This window comes from Sus scrofa, chromosome 7 (genome assembly GCF_000003025.6).
Source record: "Sus scrofa isolate TJ Tabasco breed Duroc chromosome 7, Sscrofa11.1, whole genome shotgun sequence".
Classification (NCBI taxonomy): Eukaryota; Metazoa; Chordata; class Mammalia; order Artiodactyla; family Suidae; genus Sus; species Sus scrofa.
In genome coordinates, this window is record NC_010449.5 from 90,987,675 (window position 1) to 91,009,527 (window position 21,853).

At 35.0% G+C, this 21,853-nt stretch overlaps 1 protein-coding gene across 5 annotated transcripts in view; it reads left to right on the forward strand.

The window, feature by feature from the left end:
* Positions 1 to 21,853, forward strand: part of MPP5 (membrane palmitoylated protein 5) — a 100,400-nt gene that overhangs the window by 32,151 nt on the left and 46,396 nt on the right. For 4 of the 5 annotated variants that reach the window (XM_003356738.5, XM_013989105.2, XM_021099389.1 and 1 more), the window contains 2 exons: positions 2,965 to 3,506; positions 14,771 to 14,979. In XM_003356738.5, coding sequence (XP_003356786.2) covers positions 3,140 to 3,506; positions 14,771 to 14,979 — 576 coding nt within the window. In that variant the 5' untranslated portion in view covers positions 2,965 to 3,139. The remainder of the gene's footprint in view (positions 1 to 2,964; positions 3,507 to 14,770; positions 14,980 to 21,853) is intronic. The other variant, XM_005656336.3, reaches the window with a different exon arrangement.

The window sequence follows — 21,853 nt, forward strand, 5'->3', positions numbered from 1 at the left end:
CACTGCACCACGACGGGAACTCCTGCTTGCCTTTCTAGTTTTGTCATCATTCATGTATGACATGTTCCCATCGTCCCACCAGGCTTTTTTTTTTTTTCTTCCTAGCTACACCCACAACATATGGAGGTTCCCGGGCCAGGGATCAAATCCAGGCTGTGGCTGTGACCTACACCTCAGCTGTGGTAGTGCTGGCGCCTTACCCCACTGTGCCACAGTGGGAACTCCCCATCCGGCCTTTTGCATTCTGTTCTACTTTCTGAAAGTGCCATATTCTCGAGTTCTTCCTTTCTATCAGTCTTGTGATTTTGTGATTCCCTCTGCCTGGAACAGACTGTTTTATCTGGTTAATTTTTAGTTGTTCTTTGAAATGCTGCTCCAAGACATGTATCCTTATGTTTTGTATACATAACATAAGGATACATTTACCACAGATTGAATCTTAGAGCCCATCATCTGTGCATCATCTGTGAATTTAAGGCATTTCTAATTTTAGTTGAACAGTTACTTAATAACCACTTCCTATATGATATGTACTGTTTTAAGCACAGGGAGGTATAAAAATAAGACACGAATGACTCCAGTTTTTAACAAATTTAGAATCTAATGAGAAATCAACTAGGAAGAATTCATTTTCTTTGCTCTTTCTCCCACTGGACTGTGAACACTCTAAGGGAGATGACTAAAACGGAGATTTCGGTGGATTAACACCAGGTTGCAGAAATTTTTCCAAGAGTAAAAGGCCAGATCCAGATAGACAAGCATGGTCATAGTCCAAGCATGAGAACTCTGAGCCAGATCACCTGACCCTGTTCCTTGTGCATGATTATAATTTCCCCTGCATAATTTAGTATAGTGAACATGGACACAGCCTTACAGTTTTTAAGCTGTTTTAATTTCAGATCATGATTTTTATAGACTGGGATATATATATACACATATATATATATAAATGCTCATGATTAAGTTTGATTTTTAATATCCAGCAAATGTTATAAGTAGAGAAACTTGAAAGTTTCAATTTTCTGGAGGTATATACACTCCTAGGATTTTTTTTTTTTTTTTCCCCTAGGGCCTTACCCGGAGCACATGGAGGTTCCCAGGCTAGGGGTCCAGTTGGAGCTGTAGCTGCTGGCCTATGCCTCAGCCACATCCTAGCTACATCTGCAACCTACACTGCAACTCACAGCAACACCGCCGAGGGATTCTTAACTCACTGAGCGAGGCCAGGGATCAAATCTGCATCCTCATGTATGCTATTCGGGTTTGTTAACCACTGAGCCATGACAGGGAACTCCCTGTCTTGGTTTATTAGGAACTTCACTCCTAGATTTTTTTTTTTTAATTAAAATTAAACATAACACTGCAGTAATTCCTACATAAATGTCTGCTTACTTGTAATGAAAATATTAAATAAGTTGGATTTGCATTTGTATATAATCAATAAATAAAACTTTGGAATGATTTAACAATTCTAATAGCTCTTGTTTTTAATGAAAAAGAAGACAATTTAATGATAAATAAGTTATTTATATGTAAATTACATAGTTGTAAATAGAGAAGCTAAAATTTGGGTGGAAGACAGAAAAATTACCAAAATTCTTGTGAAAAAGTAATTCTACTAGCTTAAGTAGCTTGCATCTTTTTTCCTGATTGTTGGTGAAGTGTTTTCTGGTGGTTAGGTGGGTTTGTGTTAAGCAGTTTGTTTCAAGAAGGTTGGTTAGCATTAGTATTGTCTGAAAACTCAGCTTTTGCTTAGTTGGCATGTTCTCTAAACCAACCTGTTTACTGAAGTGCTGCTCAAGTCAAGGAGGTAGAAGGTTTATTATTGTAAATATTTTTAAAGTCTTGAGCAAAAGAAGACTAATTAGATCTAATGTGTGGGTTTACATATATATAAACAATCTGCCTATTTATGTCCAAGAAATGGCTTGATGAAAAGCCAGTGTCATCTAGTAAAATATTTTTCTTGTCTAAAGTATGTTGAAAGATTTTTAAAATAGAATCAAATTAATACTAAGAATTAATATAACTATTTTTTAGTTCTAAAACTTAATATACTCTCATTTAAAACTCAAAACAAATCTGTGAATAAATTTTCCAAAGGGATCTGAAGTTCAGAGAGAAACTAATCTTAAATCATAAAGCTAAAAGCAGTAGCAGAACAAGAATTAAAATTCAGTTTTCTGGTCTCCAGGTCTAATATAATATGTTCTTGTGTGCTGTACAGTATGACTTTACAACATTTTTGAGTGGCAGATAACTTCGATTTTCTCTAAATGAATCCTTGTAAAAAGTTAACTCTAATTCTTTTTTTTTAGTGTGTCCAGTTATAAAGACTGATAACCCACATAGTATTTTTCTCACTTAATGTGATTTTATCCTGTATATGCCTTAACTGCTAATTAAAATTTATTTTTATTGGTTATCTTCTTCATCTCATAAACTAAAAGTGAATTGTCTCCCATAATACTGCCTGTATCTCAAGTGAACCACCAACATGGCTTGCTCTATGCCAGGTTTTCTAGCAGTTAGCTAGGAAAATATTTCAATCTCATGTATATTGAGCATAAAGTACTGTGTTGAGACAACTATAAAACATCTTTATAACTTAAATAGCTTATTTGCTACTAAACCTGGTACCCAGAACTTTACTTTTCTGCTTTGCTAAATTTTCTGATACATCATTTTTCTTAGCTGTGAAATTAAACAGTATGCTTCAAGTACTTGAGAGGCTTGAGAGGGGCTTTTTTTTTTTTTTTTTTTTTTTCCTTTTTTCTTTTTTGAAACACCTTGATTTCTTCCGATCTTTGAAATGAAAGGAAAGTAATCTGTATAGCAAAATAATACTATATAGTTAATGGGGTATTTTCTGTATTGTGTGGAGATAGAGATTAGAAGTGGGCTATGTGAAATCTACTTTGATATTGTAATTCTTACACTCTTTTTCCCCATCTTTCCCCTTAGATTTCCTTCATGGATACATTTCCGTAGCATTATTATGTGATGTGAGAAGTTTTTCTTTTTTCTTTTTTTTTTTTTTTTTTTTGAAGTAACATGGATTTTATACTACAGAATCAAGAGATTGGCTTTATGGGAAAAATTGATTTCTAAAAAGTGGTACAGGTTTTTATAGATAACCATGACAACATCCCATATGAATGGGCATGTTACTGAGGAATCAGACAGCGAAGTAAAAAATGTTGATCTTGCATCACCAGAGGAACATCAGAAGCATCGAGAGATGGCTGTTGACTGCCCTGGAGATTTGGGCACCAGGATGATGCCAGTACGTCGAAGCGCACAATTGGAACGTATTCGGCAACAACAGGAGGACATGAGGCGTAGGCGAGAGGAAGAAGGGAAAAAACAAGAACTTGACCTTAATTCTTCCATGAGACTAAAGAAACTAGCCCAAATTCCTCCAAAAACTGGAATAGATAACCCCATATTTGATACAGAAGAAGGAATTGTCTTAGAAAGTCCTCATCATGCTGTGAAAATATTAGGTAAGTAAAAACAGCAGAACAACAATGTTTTGGTTTTGTTTCTCTTGCCTTTACATAAATGTCTATAGGAAAGAAGAGGGATGTAAGAGAATATAAGTAATAACAATTTGAATTCAAGCCAAGATCACTTCTTTTCTTGGAAGGGCCTTATAACCATTGTTTACTGTTAGCCCAGTAGAGCTAAGGTATATATAGTCAGTCACTGCAACATGATTTTTTTTTTTAAGTTTTATTTAAGTATAGTTGATTTACGATGTGGTGATCATTTCTGGTGTACAACAAAGTGATTCATTTATACATGTACAAGAACCATTCTCTTTCAGATTCTTTTCCCACATAGATTATCACAGGATATTGGGTAGAATACCCTGTGCTATACAGCAGGTTCTCATTGGCCAATCATTCCATATACCACAGAGGGTTTGGGATTGTATATAGCCAATCCCAAACCCCCACTGCATCATGATTTTTATATTTAATCTTTGAATTAAAATTTTCTATATGAGACCTAACATTTAGAGCCTTGAAATTCACATTTACATCAAATTCAAACTTTTATGTCAAAATTACTGAAAAGCAGTTTTCAGGTTTTGAATTTCTGATTTCCTTAAAGTTTATAAAATAGTAATTAATATCTGTATCTTATCATTGATTTGACTTTAATTAATGGCTGTTAATGAGAAGAACGGGTGCTGTTCCTTTGGCATAATACACATAAAACATGGCTCAGAAGTCTCTGTACTAACTATTCCCAAATTTCATTTTGTGAAGAAAACCAAAAAAACTAGTGCCATGAGATATTGATAAACAGAAAAGAATTCTAGTGATCAAATAAATTTTGAGAACAGTGGGTTAAATAAGTTAAACAGTTTCTTATTACAGTACCTCTTACAGTTTCAAATTGCTAATAGGCATTATGGACCTATAAGAGAGATTGGTGTCAAATGTATGTTTCCAAACTTAAAATATTTCCTTTTTTTTTTTTTTTTTTTTTTTAAGGGCTGCTCGTGCAGCATATGGAGGTTCCCAGATTGGGGGTCAAATCGAAACTGTAGCCACCGGCTTACACCAGAGCCATAGCAATGCGGGATCCGAGCTGTGTTTGTGATCTACACCACATCTCACAGCAATGCCGCACCCTTAACCCGCCGAGCAAGGCCAGGGATAGAACCCACGTCCTCATGGATGCTAATTGGTTCATTAGCTGCTGAGTCATGATGGGAACTCCATCAAACTTAAAATATTTCATCATTGAACTTACTGCCCTCTCTTCCTGCACACACACAAGAGGGATGCCCAAACTGGTGTAAGTGGTATATACTAACTTGTGTTCCCTGAAAACCAGGCTAAGTCAAATTATTTTATTTCTCAGTGGGTTTATTATTTATAGATGTGAAAAGAGAGACACTTCACTTTTCTATGGAAGGAGAGCATTTTCATTGTTGTTGTTTTGCCATTTAATTGTCTATTGAACCCTGTACTAGATGCTCTAGCAAACACCACAGTAGTCCTATTAACAGGGCTGTGTAATCTCCATTTTGGAGGTAAAGAAATTGAACATCAGTTAAATCACCTATGTAATACTCCATGCTAAACGGTAGAAATTTGAATTTGCCTGATCCTGGATGTGCAGTTGATGTACTACTACAGAGAGCAGAGGCGTTTGAGTGGAGCCTGATATCCAGCTAGCTCTTTACTTATTGGACAGGAGCTTTGGCTACCAAGAGTGGAACACTTGTTTCTTACTTACCCAAAGGTACCATATATACTAGATTAGTTCATCACTAAATCTTTATATTCTAAGTCTAGAACAGTTTCTGCTACATCGTATCATCGGCTTCTTTTTTTTTTTTTCCCAGTAAATAAATTGGCTTTATTGTATTCTTTATTCTACTTTGTAACCTGATTGTCTCACAAACCCTATATTGTGGACATCTTTACATGCTACTTCATTTTTTTCTTTTTATTTTGTGATTTTTATTTTTTCCATTATGGTTGGTTTACCGTGTTCTGTCATTTTCTACTGTACAGCAAAGTGACCCAGTCATACATGTGTGTATATATATCTATATCTATATGTATGTATGTATTCTTTTTCTCAGATTATCCTCCATCATGTTCCATCACAAGTGACTAGATATAGTTCCCTGTGCTATATGGCAGGATCTCATTGCTTATCCACTCCAGATGCATTAGTTTGCATCTATTAACCCCAGTCTCCCAGTCCATCCTGCTCCCTCCCCCTCCCCCTTGGCAACCACAAGTCTGTTCTCCAAGTCCATGAGTTTCTTTTCTGTGGAAAGGTTCATTTGTGCTGTATATTAGATTCCAGATAATTGATGCTTCTTTTCTTTGCTATACATTTATTAAAGATCCACATCTCTTGACAGAAAGCAGTTTGCAGCTTCTCTGTGATTTAAGAAATCATGCTTGTGTTCATAGTGAAGTCTGTTAAATGCCTTAAGATGAAACGCATTATAGTGAAAACAGATAAATATTTTTAAAAATACATTTATGTGAAGGAATTTTAAGCTCTTTTTTCCCTAAGAGTTTTGTTAAAAATATTTCATCCCCAATTGGCCTCTTACTGGCCTTAATCTCCTACTACTCCATTATTTTTTAAAATATTCTGTATTCTCTATGACTTGGAGGAAGCTTACACTGTAATTTATCCAACCCAAGCCTGGATTGAGTCTTGTGTTTTTCACTTTAAATTTCTTTAAGATCAGTGTATTTGTCTATTTGTTTTACTTGAATCAGACATAAATGTCCATCTAATAGACAGTATTCATGTACTCCATAAAGAAATAAATACAGCTTAAGCTGGATATACATGGAAAATTTTCATTTTTAATTTTTCCCCCTGAGCACAGAAAATTGGAGGCCATTTCTTCTGAATTTTTTGCTTTTTCCTATTTCTGTTTGTATCCTAGTTGGTTAATTTTTCTACAAGTGTAGAATAAAGGATAGCCATATTTTCTTCCAACTTAAAATCCACTGTAGTTTTCAAAAATATATTTGTGCAATCTTTGAACTTAAGGCTGTTATAAATATATTTTATTTTACAGATACTTGGTACTGGTATCTGTAAGTCATTTCATAGAATAGTTCATGTTTTGTGAAGTAAATGACAGATTAAGTTTTAATACACTCAACACAAATGTGTTAATTGGAGGAAACATGAAAAGTTGTAAGTTAGAAAGTTGTTATTGTCAGTCAAATCTTCAGTTTTTGGTTATACTCAGTTTTAAGTTTTCATTTTAAGAGTAAGTATGATGGACAGTACCAGACATTTTTTTCTATTTATAATTTGCTAACACATCAAACTACAGCAGTACTCCCTTAAAGTTGTATGAGTCTCCCTGCCAGTGTTTTGATTAGTACACAAATGCCAGGAGAAAATGTTCCAGCTTTTTTCACAGCCAGAAACAGCATCCTTGTTTTAAATGAGGAAAAGTTCGGGCAACTGATTTCTTTCTTTAAGAGGGAGCCTTCAGTTTCCGAATGACGCATCATCATTTATCTGTGAGTAGAGAAAATACTCTTTAAAGAATGGAAAATGTGATTGGAAAGGTTAGATTCTTTAATTGTCTGAGTGGTGGTTTTTAATGAAAGTATTTTTAAATTTGGTACTGTACAGTTAGGAAAGTGCAGGGACGGAGTTGATAGAAAATATTCAGAAAGGATAAACCAAATTTTCTTTTTAAAAAGCAGTCAGAATCTTAGTGAAAATTAGAAAATAGGGAGTTCCCGTCGTGGCGCAGCAGAAACGAATCTGATTAGGATCCATGAGGTTACGGGTTCAATCCCTGCCCTTGATCAATGGGTTAAGGATCCGCTGTTGCCATGAGCTGTGGTGTAGGTCGCAGATGCGGCTTGGTTTTGGTGTTGCTGTAGCTGTGGCGTAAGCCGGCGGCTGCAGCTCTGATTCGACCCCTAGCCTGAAAACCTCCATATGCCACAGGTGGGGCCCTACAAAGACCAAAAAAAAAAAAAGAAGAAAGAAAGAAAGAAAAAGAAAATTAGAAAGTACTGATGTGGGAATTTCAAATGAATAATTCATTTTAGAAGTATAAATTATAAAATATTAGTTAAGCTTTCCCTAAAATTGACGAGTTATTAAAAACTTGCTTTGCTGCAAATAAAATATCATTGTCTTATTTTTTCATAAGCAAAGCATACTATCTTGTGAGAAAAATCCTAGGAAAAGAGCAGATGCAAGTTAGAGTACGGTGAGGTAGAGTAGGATCATCTTCAGATATCTTTTGATTATAAATTTCACTGTTTTATTGACTTTTAGTCACAGATAAGTAATTTGGGGCCAGGATTGTAGATAAGTAAATATAGTATACAAAATATTTAAAGGGAATAAGCTGGGATTCTCATGGATCATAGATGTGACTTTATGATAATCAGCTTTTGAAGAGACATCGGGAAAGGCACACATACCCACCCATCTACATACATTCATGGTGAGCTGTTTTGTGGCTAATAAGGAGATTCTTGAAATTTGTGATTAGGGGCCTTCTAATTTATGCCATATGCTATTAGTGACAAGAAAAAATGAAAAAGACATACCAAGGGAAGAAAACTAGGCTGAATAAAATGTTTTCACATTAATAATGCCATGTTTCAGTATTGATTAGTACCTACATTTTTTTTTTTTTGCCAGATATTTCTGCATTTCAAACTATTTTGATGTTATAAAGTAAAATAATTCTTCCACATTTCTTTCTCATGTTATTTGACTTTTGAGTGACCATGGGATATACTGGAATTTTGCTGCTTGTAATAAACTTTTTGAGATTGACCTTTAAAGTAAAATTTATTTAATGCCAACAAACAAAATTCCAATCCCAGTAAACCTTGAGTTCATACTATTTCTGAGAAGTTAATTATTCCTGCTATTAAGTTTTCACTCAGCTGCTATAGATACTCCCAATTCTTTGAGGGGAGCTTTTTTTTTTTTTCCTGGACATGAAATGATTAGACCCATCAGTACCAAGTTTAAAATGTTGGGACCATTTGACAATTTTCTGATTTGTTTGGATTGCTGAAAGAAGAACTAACCTGAAATAAAGATTAAAAAATTCATTAGAATATGTGTATAGTCATGTAATGTTTGGTTATTAAATATGCATAATTCTACAAAAAAATAATTAACTGCTCTGCCATTTAGTTTTTGATGCAATGTGTCTCAACTTCATCCCACCTGTTATTAATAGGTTTTAATAACTTTTTCACCTGTGGAAGAACTTGATCATTAAATGTTCAGAAATGCATGACATCATTGTGTATTGGAAAGTGCAGGGATGCCTGAAATTAGATGTAGAGTTTAAATACTTTTTAACCCTCACTTGCTATTGACTTTTAACAAGTTACTTAAGTTTTTTGAGGCTCAGTATCAGTATTTTATTTAGGACCAAGTGAAAAAAATATATAAGCATGTTGAACATTGTAAGTTCGACTAAAATTTAACTTTTGTAAGAACCAGAAGACACTAGGTATCATCTAATCTTCTAGTTTGTGAAATTAGTTTGCAAATATTAACCAGTAATTTTTTTATTTCATTTTTTAAAACAACAGCTTTTTAAAGATATTATTCATATACCATAAGATTCACTCTTAAAGTGTATAATTCATGAGTTTTTAGTACATTCACAAGATTGTGCAGCCATCACTGTTACATAGAGTGTTTTCATTACTTCAAGAGAAACTCTGGATCCATTAGCATTTACTCCCTATTCTCCCCTCTCCCTAATTCCTAACCACCCTAATCTTTCTGTCTGTGGATTTGTTTATTTGGGACATTTCATCTAACTGAATCATACAATATGTGGTCTTTTATGACTGGTTTCGTTTCATGTAGCGAAATGTCTTCAAGGTTCATCTGTGTTGTAGCATAAACCAGTATCTCATTCCTTTCCTTTTTATGGCTGAATAATATTCGACTCTGGAAATAGCATGTTTTGTTTATCTGTTCATCTGTTGGTGGAACAGTTGGGTTGTTTCTGCCTTTCAGCTATTGTGAATGGTGCTGTTATGAATATTTATGTATAATTTTTTGTTTAAACACCTGTTTTCAGTTCTTTGAGGTATATACCTAGGAGTAGAGTTGCTGGATCATATGGTAATTCTGTGTTTACCTTACTGAAGAACTGTCATATCCTCCACAGTACCTGCACTGTTTTACCTTCTTGCTAGCATTGTGTGAGGGTTGTAGTTTTTCTACATCCTTGTTTCTACTTGTTATTGTATGTCTTTTTATTTTTAGCCATCCAGTCAACCAGTAATTTTTTTAAGAACTGGAGTAAAAGAGAAAATATTAAAGTACCTTATATTGCACATAAGTATTCATAAATCTTATTTCAAATAGGAATGTATACTGGGTTGAGAAATAATAAATATTTTTAGTGGATTGCTAACAAAAGTTTGAGAATACTGTCAAAGTCAAACCCACTCATTTTATAGAAGGGACCAGAGACTTGAGAAGGGTTGTCCAGTGACATATAATGCAGCTAATAAGGGACCCACTCCACAACTAGGACCCAGGTATTCTGACTTCAAATTTGGCTCTTTTTCTTGCTCACCAAACTCCTTTCAGTTTTGTCCAGAAAAACATCAGGAAGCTTTTTATACTTGATTGGATAGTAATCAGTTCAATGATATTTTTCCATTGTCTTACACATTTAGAGCTAAGATTTTTTGCTTTGCCATCTTTATCAGCTATCTTTGCTTGTCTAGATTTGTTAATGATTACTGTTCAGGATCTTTCATGAGCTTCTGATAATTTTTAATAAATTCATTTTGACCAAGTCCACTGAAAATCGAAGTTCAGAGATCTGAATTTTATGTCCTTAAATTAAAAAAAGAGAGAGAGAGAAAGACTACCCACTCCTACTTAAGCAAAGATTTCCTAAATAAATGTTCTAATTCTGAGTGAGCATGTAGGTATACTGGAAACTGGTATAATTTCCTCATACGGAAAACTACTAAGTTCCTTGAATATTCAGTTTGACTCTACAGTTTAGGGGGAAAGAAGAAATCTTCACAGGTTTTCAGAAAAAAGTCATGAAGTTGGTTGAAATATAGAAATTTCTGAGGATAAGTTAAAAGAATCAGTATTATTGAAACAGTGAAATGGAAGAATCTTAATGCTAGAATAGAATTGTAGAAACTCTTTTCATGTGGGGTAAATGATAGCAGTAAATGAAAATAGCAAAACTAATCCAGGGTAGATGGTTATCTCCATTGCGTTGAAAGATCTCCAGAGATGGAAATTCCTCAGCTTCCCTGAGTAATTTCATTGTTTACTCTTACAGCCAGACAATTCGCCAGAGTCTTAGGTGTTTGAAGATAGGATTTTCAGATAGAGTAATTCTTGGTGATTGCTTTCTGTTACCTATTTTAGTCTTCATTCTTTTACCTTTTAGGCTGCCAGGAGAAGATCAGGGGAAGAGGAGAACTTTAGGGGGCGGGGATAGAAGTAGATTTATGGACTTAGGTTTGTGTTTATCTGATTGATTGTATCCCAAAGCTAAATGTCAGTGATTTTTCTTACTTTTAAATAGTGTCCTCTCTTTTTAATATAAATAAGATTTAACTGTTCTATGAAATGTTAGGGCAGATGTTGGAAATCTAAAACAATTTTTACCGAACATCAAATAAGAGGAAATAGATCAAACTGTAAGACAAGGAATTTGAACTAGATATAAAGAACTTGCTTGCAGAGAAGTTGTTACAAACCAGAGTTGATTACCAAAGCCTGATTTCCTCTGCCTGCCTTTGCCTTCACCTGCACAGTGTCCCCCTTTCTTTCTTCCCTCCATCCTGCCTTGTTCTGGATACTGCTGTGCCTCAGTACTCTCTTTGGTCACTCCCTGATCTGCACTTGTGTCATTCTTCTTTCCATTCATCTCTCTGTCTCCCTCCATGTGGTTCATTTCCCTTGTGCCTGTTTTGTTTCTGTGTTTGGAAATGGGGAAGGGAGCTTCTGATCTCTGTGTATGGGGTCTGTTCTCTCTAGTTTGTCCTCGCTTTGTTGTCTGTCTTCATTATTACAGAAGAGGGTATGTATTTGACAGGACAGATTTAGTTGCATCTGATGGGATTTTTAAAATTCTCTTTGAAATTGCACAAAATTTCAAAGAACTTAGGTGGTTACTGTTTAAGGAGCATTTAATCTAATTACTATTCTTCAAGTGTGTAGAAAGTTTACTGTTTTTGCATTATATGTATTTGTAAAGTGCTTTTAAAGATGTTTCGTATAGAAACAAAGGTTTTTAAACATACAACAGAATACTTTTTGAAATTAAGAATTTTTATGTAAAACTAAAAGAATGAGAATCCCTGAGGTGATGTTGCCAATAATTGTTTTTTATTATGACAGCGCACTTAAAATCAAAGAAAAGCTCTTTGTCAGAATTCCATTCAGAATTTTTCACTAAATTCATCATAATCAATATTCTAAGACTAATGCTATATGTATTTGTTGCTTTCTCTGTGACTTTAAAACTTATCAGACAGAGGCAGCATACATAGCCTCTACATTCATAGGGATTACAGTTTTGGTTTCTTTTGCTGAACTTTCCCCAGGGTACTGACTAGCATACTACTGTGATGTTAGAGTTAAAATAAAATACTCTGAGAAAATATTTAAAGCATTAGATCCTTAGTTAAAATGGCAGAAATAAGATACAACAGTATTCTAAAAGTAGTATTTGGAGGGTGTATTATAAGTGTGAAGATGAAATTATCTTTTTTTATTCCCTTGGTATGGCAGAAAAAGCACTGCCTTAGAAGTTGAAGGAAAATATTCTTTACCCAGGTGCCATTTTTGTGTATGACTTCATTTTCTCCATCTGTAGAAATTTGATCTGAAGTTATATATGTCTCAGGGTTTGTTTTTTGTTTTTTCTTTTTTTCTTTTTTTAGGGCTGCACCTGTGGCATATGGAAGTTCCCAGGCTAGGGATCTAACCAGAGCTGCAGCTGCCAGCCTGTGCCACAGCCACGGCAATGCCAGATCCTTAGTCCAGTGAGTAAGGCCAGGGATCAAAGCCACAGCCTCGTGGATACTAGTCAGGTTCTTAATCTGCTGAGCCACAATGGGAACTTCTGGTATTTTTTTTTTTTAATTGGGAAAGGTTTCTCAGAGTTTAATGAGGATTAAATAAAATAATGTATATTCCTATAATGAAGATTTTGTTCCATATTTTTCTATTTAATAATGGTAGTGACCAATATGTAATTCAAACCAAATGCATATTTGTAATTTTTCAATAATGGTGATTTTTGTAATAAAAGCTGAGCTTAAGTGCAGATGATCTCAGTTTAGTCTGGAAACATGGATTAATGCAGTAAGTCTAGAGATAACTCCTAAAAAAAGATAATTTTAGTGTAAACAGTTTTTATTAATTAAACAACAATGTGAATAGGACTTCATAGAGGTTAGTGAAGTTGTAAAGGATGATAATTAATGAGTATAAATTGGTCCTGATGCTGACCTACAAAATTAGAATTTAAGCCTAGTTAAATTTGTTATTTCTGGCATTTATTATAGTTCTTAAGTTCTCCCAAAAACCTTTACTTATGTATGTAGGTACTAAGTCATCAGCCTCTTTGGGACTTAATTGTATTGTACGTCTGCTTTCAGCCTTCTTATTCTTGTAGCTTTTATCTTGGTTCCTAAACTCCTAAAAGAAAGGCATTTCCAGTTGGACCCTGAGATTTTTTTTTTCCTGTATTTTAAACTGTCCCGGATGGTCTTTATGTCTTTAGAGCTCCTCAGTAGGTACATAATATGAACAAATTGACCAGATTTTATCTTTCTCTGGAACCTGTATTACTTACCTGAGTTCCTATCAACATGAGAAGCTGACTTTAAAGCTATCATCTCTCTTGGACTAATCTCAAAATTTCCTATTTCCTGTCTGTGTAACATCTCAGCTCTTACCTTATCTCCTGAAATAAGATACTCGATCTCCAGTTTTATCTCATTAAGCCATTTCTAGTTTAGATTACCCTACCTTACTTCCCCTATTTCTTTGCTGGCTTATGACTACAGTATTTATTTGCTGCTTAAAATATTCTAAAAATGAAAATTATATGCCGTGTTTACCTCAGAAGTGAGAGAGGGCAACAAAAGGAAACAATTACAAAGGAAGAAGTAGAATAACTATAAAAGCAGACATAGGCGTTCCCATTGTGGCTCAGTGGGTTAAGAAGCCGGCTAGTCATTGTGAGGATGCAGGGTGGATCCCTGGCCTCACTCAATGGGTTAAGGCTCTGGTGTTGCTGCAAGCTGCAGTGTAGTGCACAGATTCTGTTTGGTCTTTTGTTGCTGTGGCTTAGGCCTGCAGCTGCAGCTCTGATTTGACCCCTAGCCTGGGAGTTTCCATATACCACAGGTGCAGCCATGAAATAGAAAAAATTAATGAATAATTAAAAGCAGACACAAAAATTCAGTATAGCAGCCAAGATTATTTAATACAGAAGAAGATAGGTGTAAATACCTTAGTTTCCAGGTATATCATATCTTAAAATATTAAAATAACTGGTATTATTGGTAAAGCCTGTTGGAGTTCCCATCATGGCTCAACAGTACGAACCCAACTAGTATCCATGAGGATGTGGGTTTGATCCCTGGCCTTGCTCAGTGGGTTAAGGATCCAGCATTGCTGTGAGTTGTGGTGCAGGTCACAGATGTGGCTCAGATCCCATGTTACTGTAGCTGTGGTGTAGGCCGGGAGCTGTAGCCCTGATTCAGCCCTTAGCCTGGGAACTTCCGTAGGCCATGAGTGCGGCCATAAAAAGCAAAAAATAAAGCCTGTAAATCATTGATTCTTTACCAGAACGGTGCAAAATCATATATATATATATTTTTTTTTTAAAGACTATTTGGTGATGTGGGAAAACAAAATGTCATTTAATGAAAAAGAAATGTAGTAAGATTTTCTTTTGGAGTTGTTTCTAAGTATGGGACTGTTGATGGTTTTAAATTATTTATATGTTCTGTTCCTCATTTTTCTAGTGATATGTGTATCATATTGAAAACACTTTTGAAAAAATGTTATTTTATTCTGTTGTATAATTTTTAGAAAGTCTTAAAAATCAGTAAAATTACAACGATTTGATACTCAAAAATATATGCAAGTTTTGGTTTTTTTCAAAGCTTAAATTATTTTTGGTTCAAGAAATTTTCTCTTAAAACATGGAATTAAGAAAGAAAATTAATTTTTGGATACCTTTTCCTTCTCCTGCTAGAAGTGGAAGACTTGTTTTCTTCACTTAAACACATCCAACATACTTTGGTAGATTCTCAGAGCCAGGAGGATATTTCACTGCTTTTACAACTTGTACAAAATAAAGATTTCCAGAATGCGTTTAAGATACACAACGCTGTCACAGTACACATGAACAAGGCCAGTCCTCCATTTCCTCTTATCTCCAATGCGCAAGATCTTGCACAAGAGGTATGTATTCTGAACACCTCCTTGACGTATACAAGGTAATTGTTAGTGATAGTAAGGCAGTATTCTTGGAAAATACAGTGTGACTGTAAGACTTGTTAGAATTAATTACTGTTGATCACATGTTAATAATTTATCTTGTTAGGAAAAATTTGCTCACATATATTTTATCCTGAAAAGATACTTAGTTCAGAGTCACGGCTGTTTCATGAAAGAAGAGCATTAGGTTTATATACACAACTACAGATTTGCATTGTAAGAGAAATATTTGTCTAAATTAATAAAGGGGAAATTTTTTAATACTTTTAATATAGTTTTATTTTTAGCATTATATGTTATAAACCGAGGTAAAGACATTAAATTATATTCAGTAATCAGGTATCTTAAATATGTAACTTACAAGATTTGTTTTTTATAGATACTTTGGAGTTCTTTCTCTAAGAAACTATATATAAAATCCAAAGTAATTAAATTTTAATGTACAGTGAGAGTTGCTCATGTTAACATGCTGATACTTAGCTCTAGTTTCGACTGCTTGTGGATGTTCAGTGTTTAATGTGTCCTGCAAACATCTTTTAAATTGAAAGTTTTAAAAGGATGTATGTAAGTAAGTCATCCTCAGTTTGGGGGGGATGAACATTCAGTCATTGTTACAGGATTTTAAGCTATTTTGTTATTATAAAAACTAATAATTCTGGCAGCCCACCAGGTAAATCTGTTTTATTGAACCTGGGCACAAAACAGAAAATGGGTTGAGGGAAGGATAGGACTTCCAGAGCTACAGATGTAAAATAGGTTAGAAGGCACTTTTCAGATTAGCACCGAATGTACTTTTTTCACTTGGATATCTACAGTAGATAAGATCCTATGTGTAAGAGTGACTGAGAGAAGTCGTGTTGCTCAGGATAGGAGAGTGTGACCTAGAGAAGAAATTTTCCATCTACTCGTTTAAAAGACCTAGATGAGACCTATCCTTTGTGCTTACTTTTTATTATTAAAATTAAATATGCAAACAATTTTTATTAATAAATTATCCCTGTAGTGTTACTTACATTTTAGTGGGTTTCCTAAAGATTCCCTATAGAGATTGAAATAACTGACAGTACTTTGATCTCATTCAGAGAAACTTTTATTGTGCAGGGTTGAGAGGAATACGTAATAGATAACTGTATAATCTTTCTCTTCCCTTTTGGGAGGAGGGTTTGTCTAGCTAGCCAGTACTAGGCCTTTGTTTTATTGAGTACAGTAGGTAGAAAAGAGAATGATGTAAGAAATAAAGATTTAAATTGCTCCATTGGAAGAAAGTGACAGAACAGATACGGTGGAAAGAAAGGAAGAGACAACATATCTTTAAAGGGTTTTATGAATTGAGAGGCAAAGAAGTAGAAGTGGCTTAAAGAGTAATGCTTTGAAAGAGAGTTAAAAGATTAATTCTGAATATTAGTCTTAGAACTGTTAGCATATGCACCTGGTTCACAATTATAAAAATACAATATCAAGGAGATTTTTTAAGTTTGCTTTCACTTCCTTTAGTTATACTTGAGTATTGTATTGCTTTGGTGGTGGTGGGATATTTAGGTGATTCATAACATTGACCTGAGACTGGTCTTAAAATGAGTGCAAAGTGACAGACCTAGTCAAGGCAGCAATGTTGGGTTGTTCTGCAGTGTGAATGACTTCTCCTGGAGTTGTGCATGCACAACCGTGTGGTGGCCCTGACTTATAGTGTATAACATGTGAGAAGAGGATATTTTTAGACCTAATCAAAGAAGAGTGTTAAATCTGATAACAAAATTCCTAAAGGTTAAATGAACTCATTGCCTTTATTTTACAACTGGGAAAAGCTTAGCAATCACTTAATTCAACCATTCTGTTGTATATTTCTGAATACTGAGGCCATGTGAGGATAAGACTAACTAGGCCAGTCATGTGCTTACTGCCTGATGTTTTGCTTTTTAGCATTCATAATTCCAGCTCTTTTCTTTCTTTTTTTCTTTCTCTTCTTTTTTTTTTTTTTTTTTGTCGTCTTTTTAGGGCCATTCACAGCATTTGGAGGTTCCCAGGCTAGGGGTCCATCCAGAGCTGTAGCCACCGGCCTACTCCAGAGTCATAGCAACACAGGATCCGAGCCACATCTGCGACCTACATCATAGCTCACAGCAACGCCGGATCCTTAACCCACTGAGCAAGGCCAGGAATCGAACCTGCATCCTCATGGATGCTAGTCGGGTTCATTAACCACTGAGCCACGATGGGAACTCTTCCAGGTATTTTCATACACAGTATTTAAAGGAAGAAATTATCTATGCTTCAGTTATATCTTTTTAAATGGAAATTTAATCCAAGTTAAAAAATTCAAGAAATTTGGTGAAAGAATGTCTTAAAACATTAGGAAGTGTTCTTTGTTCTTATAACCTAAAGTGTCAGTTAAATATTTAATATAAAATAGAAAAATAGATAATACAGGAGTTCCTCTGTGACTGAGCAGGTTAAGGATCTGACTTTGTCACTGCTGCAGCTTGAGTACTACTGTGGCACAGGTTTGACCCCAGGGCCTTCCACATGCTGCAGGCACGGCCAAAAAAAAAAAAAAAATACAGCTTTTGAAAACTTCAAATATTGAGATCTAGATTGTATCTTTGACAATCTAGGATATTTATTAATAAATGCAAAGCAAGTTTTTTGGTTATTAAAGTGCTTTTATCAAGAGAAGATTGAGAGGGAGTTCCCGTTGTGGCACATCGGAAACAAATCCAACTGGGAACTGTGAGTTGGGGGTTCAATGCCTGGCCTTGTTCAGTGGGTTAAGGATCCGGTGTTGCTGTGAGCTCTGATGTAGGTCACAGACGCAGCTCAGATCCCAAGTTGCTGTGGCGTAGGTCGGCAGCTATAGCTCCGATTAGACCCCTAGCCTGTACTCCATATGCCACGGGTGCAGCCCTAAAAAGCAAAAAAAAAAAAAAAAAAAAAAAAAAAAGAGAGAAGGTTGAGAACTCAGATTTTTTTGTTTAATAAATTTTTGCACATCCAGTAAAAATACAAGGCAATAGACTAGAAAATTGCATTTGATTATTTGATTTTGAGATATTGCCATATATGTGTATAAATAAAACTTGGATCAAAAATACTCACAAATTAGTAAGAAAAGACTCCTCAGTTTTTTAAAAATGGGCAAAGCACTTGGAGACTTCACAAAAAGAGGAGACCCAAATGGCCAATAAGTGTGAAAAAGTGTTCAGCATCATTAGCTAACAGAAAAATGCAAATTAGAAAATGAAATACCATTGCAGAGACACCAGAATGACTAAAAAATTGTTTAAAGACAAGCAATATCAAATGTTGATGAACTTATAGAGCAATTGACATATTACTGGTAGAGTATAAATTGGTACTGGTGGAATGTAAATTGGTACTACTGCTTTGGAAAATGTTTGGCAGTGTCTACTAAAGCTAAAGTACCTATATCTATGAGCCAGCATTTCTGTGTCTGGGTATGTACCTGTGAGAAATGAAAACATATCCACCCAAAGGCTTAAGCATAAACGTTTATAGGATCTGGATAGTCATTAGAAACTGGAAACAACACAGATGCGCATCAACCAGTGAAACTGAGTTGTCTCCTACCACTGTAGAAGAACAGTGAGTAAACAATTAGAATGTAATGAGAAGTACTGTGATGGCAGTATGAGAAAGGTACTAAGAGCATGATGAGATGTGCCTAATTCAGTGGGGGTAGGGGGAAGGCAGGGGGCAGAGGAGGAAATTTGAGCGCAAGGAAGAAACAGAAATTTAATATGTTAAGTCTTGAAGGATGATTGGTAATTTACCTGGAAGACCAAGAAAGAGGAAAAAGCCTTTCTGCTGGCAAAGGATACAAAGACAGTAGTGACTCAGAAAGCTAGTATATTTCTTGACTAACGAGTAAGGGGTAGAAAATGATTTTCAAGATCTTAAGGCCAGATAAGCCTTATTAATAAGCTAAATTTTCTTATGATGGGTCCACATTGGTAAACATTTTAAAATAATTAACTTACGTGAACAGATAAAAGAAAACCATATGATCAACTTGATGCAGAGAAGACAGCTGAAAAAAATTTAATTCTTTTCCCTTGATATGAAAATTCTTAGAAAACCAGGTACATTTTAAAACTTGTTAAAGAATAATATCAGAAGACAATAGAGGGAGTTCCCGTCGTGGCGCAGTGGTTAACAAATCCGACTAGGAACCATGAGGTTGCGGGTTCGTCCCTGCCTTGCTCAGTGGGTTAACGATCCGGCGATCCGGCGTTGCCGTGAGCTGTGGTGTAGGTTGCAGACGCGCTCAGATCCTGCGTTGCTGTGGCTCTGGCGTAGGCGGTGGCTACAGCTCCGATTGACCCCTAGCCTGGGAACCTCCATATGCCGCGGGAGCGGCCCAAGAAATAGCGACAAAAAGACAAAAAAAAAAAAAAAAGAAAAGAAAAGTTTAAAGCAGGAAGTTTAGAAGTGATTGCAGAGCTACTGAAGGATTTTAATAAGAATTTGATATAAACAGCCCTCAAATTTAAAATATTATTTTGATAACATTGTGGGAGATGAATGAGGTAAAAAATGGAATCTAGCTTAGAGTATGGAGACTTATAATTGTACAAATATAAGATTTTGAAAAACAATTGAACATGACGTGAAGAAATATTAAATAGAAAATTAATTAGAACAGGTTATCCTTATTTAGAGAATAAAGGTAAAGGAGTCATCAAGAATGACTTCCTGCCTGCCCTTCCTTGTGCTGAATTCATCAAACATTGAATGCTGTTTGCCAGGCATTCTGCCAAAGCCCAGTACAATAAGGTACAGTTCCATTTTCATTGAGCTGTTTCTAGTGCTCAGTAGAGTCACATCAGCACCTTTAAATCAAATGTATTCAGACCTAATGAGTATGTGTTATCTAGTGAATTGAATAAGACAATTTAGGTAGATGGGGCAGCTAACATAATCATAGTCATCTTGTGGAGACAGCATGGTGTATGTGGGGAACAACAGGCAGTTTATGGCTAGGCCACCAAAGGTTAAGGCATGAGGAATACCAGGAGACAGGGCTGGAAAAGAGGCAGGAATCAGATGATGCTAAGGATAGTACTTTAAGGCGCTTGGACTTGATCTGGTAAGTGGCAGCAAATGGCACTAGAGTGATTATATTTCTGTTTTAAAGCTGGAAAGGATATTTAATGACAAAAATAAAATATTAGTATGAAAAGTTGTAAAATACTGTTATAAAACAGTAGCATGATTCATTCTGGTAAGTAAGAAGTAAAGGATATACACAGAGAATTTCTCATACTTGTGAAGTTATGGGTATATTTGGTAACCAACTTTATTGACATAATTTACATACATAAAAATGGTATGCTTTATTATATAGTTCAGTATATTTTGGCACATATATATATATATACCTGTGTGATCTACCACAATCAAGTTAATTTCCTTTGTAGACAACAACCACTTCCTATTCCCCAGGCCCTAGGCATTTACTGATTGGTTTTCTGTTTTTATAGATTTGCCTTTTTTGGACATTTCATATAAATGGAGTAAGATAATATGTAGTCTTTTATGTCTGACTTATTTTCTTCAGGATAATGTTTTTCAAATTCATCCATGTGTTGCATACATCACTGGTTTGAACTTCTTGTTTTTGTCTTTTTAGGGCTGCTCCCACAGCATATGGAGGTTCCCAGACTAGGGGTTGAATCGGAGCTGTAGCTGATGGCCAGATCCAAGCTGTGTCTGTGACCTACACCACACAGCTCACCGCAACAATGGATCCTTAACCCACCAAGCAAGGCCAGGGATCGAACCTGTGTCTTCATGAATACCAGTCACATTTGTTTCTGTTGAGCCATACGGGAACTTTGTTTCCACTTTATTGTTCTAGCAGATACGTAATGCTATCTTGTTTTAGTTTGCATTTCTGTATGTTGGAACATTTTTCATAAGTTGTTTCCCTGTCTTTTGTATAATATTTTATCAAATCTTTTTCCCATTTTAAAAATCATACTGTTTTATTGAGTTGTAAGAATTCTTAATGTCTTCTGATTACAAATCCTTCTCAGGTGTATATCTCTCCATGAATATTTTGTTAAAAACAAGTATAAGAATACAGGAGGATATATACCAAATGTTTATCCCTAGGTTTGGGAATTATGGTGGCTTATCTATTATCTGTTTTTTCGCATTTGACATATACCACTTTGACCCCTAGCCTGGGAACTTCCATATGCCATGAGTGTGGCCCTAAAAAGAAAAAAAAAAATTAGCTTAAATGCTCTGGAGGAAAGTAGAGAAAGTATTTTAGTCAGAGAAGAGTACAAGATCAGGAGAGACTTTTTTTTTTTTTTTTTAAGATAAGAGATGAGAGCATTTTTATAGCCCAGTCGAGAGGAGCCAGTATGATGAAAGAATAATTTTTAATTCCTTAGGCCTTTGTAGCTGATGTATGTTGACACTAAAATGGGCAACAACTGGATTAATAGGGGAAGGAAGTAAACATTTAGCAGGAGTTGAAATTTTTTTTATATCTCAGAGAGGTTTAAAAACTGATTTAAAGTAAAGGTCGGAAAAAAATGTCTATACAAAATTATTTGAGTTGATTTGGTACATTTGTTCACCCTTGGTACATTTTTAATCCAAAATTTTCCTTTTCCCTTTCTCTAGCTTTCAAAAGATGTAGGATCAGGTACTATAAATTTCATTTTAAAGTAACCTAGATTTGTATATTGTAAAAAGAAAAACACCCTATTTTTAAAATCAGCATTTAATTGCTCGTCGTTTTAGATTACTGCACTTGTCATTAGTAAGACTTTAATTGAATTCTTGAAGAAAATATAATTGGTATGTT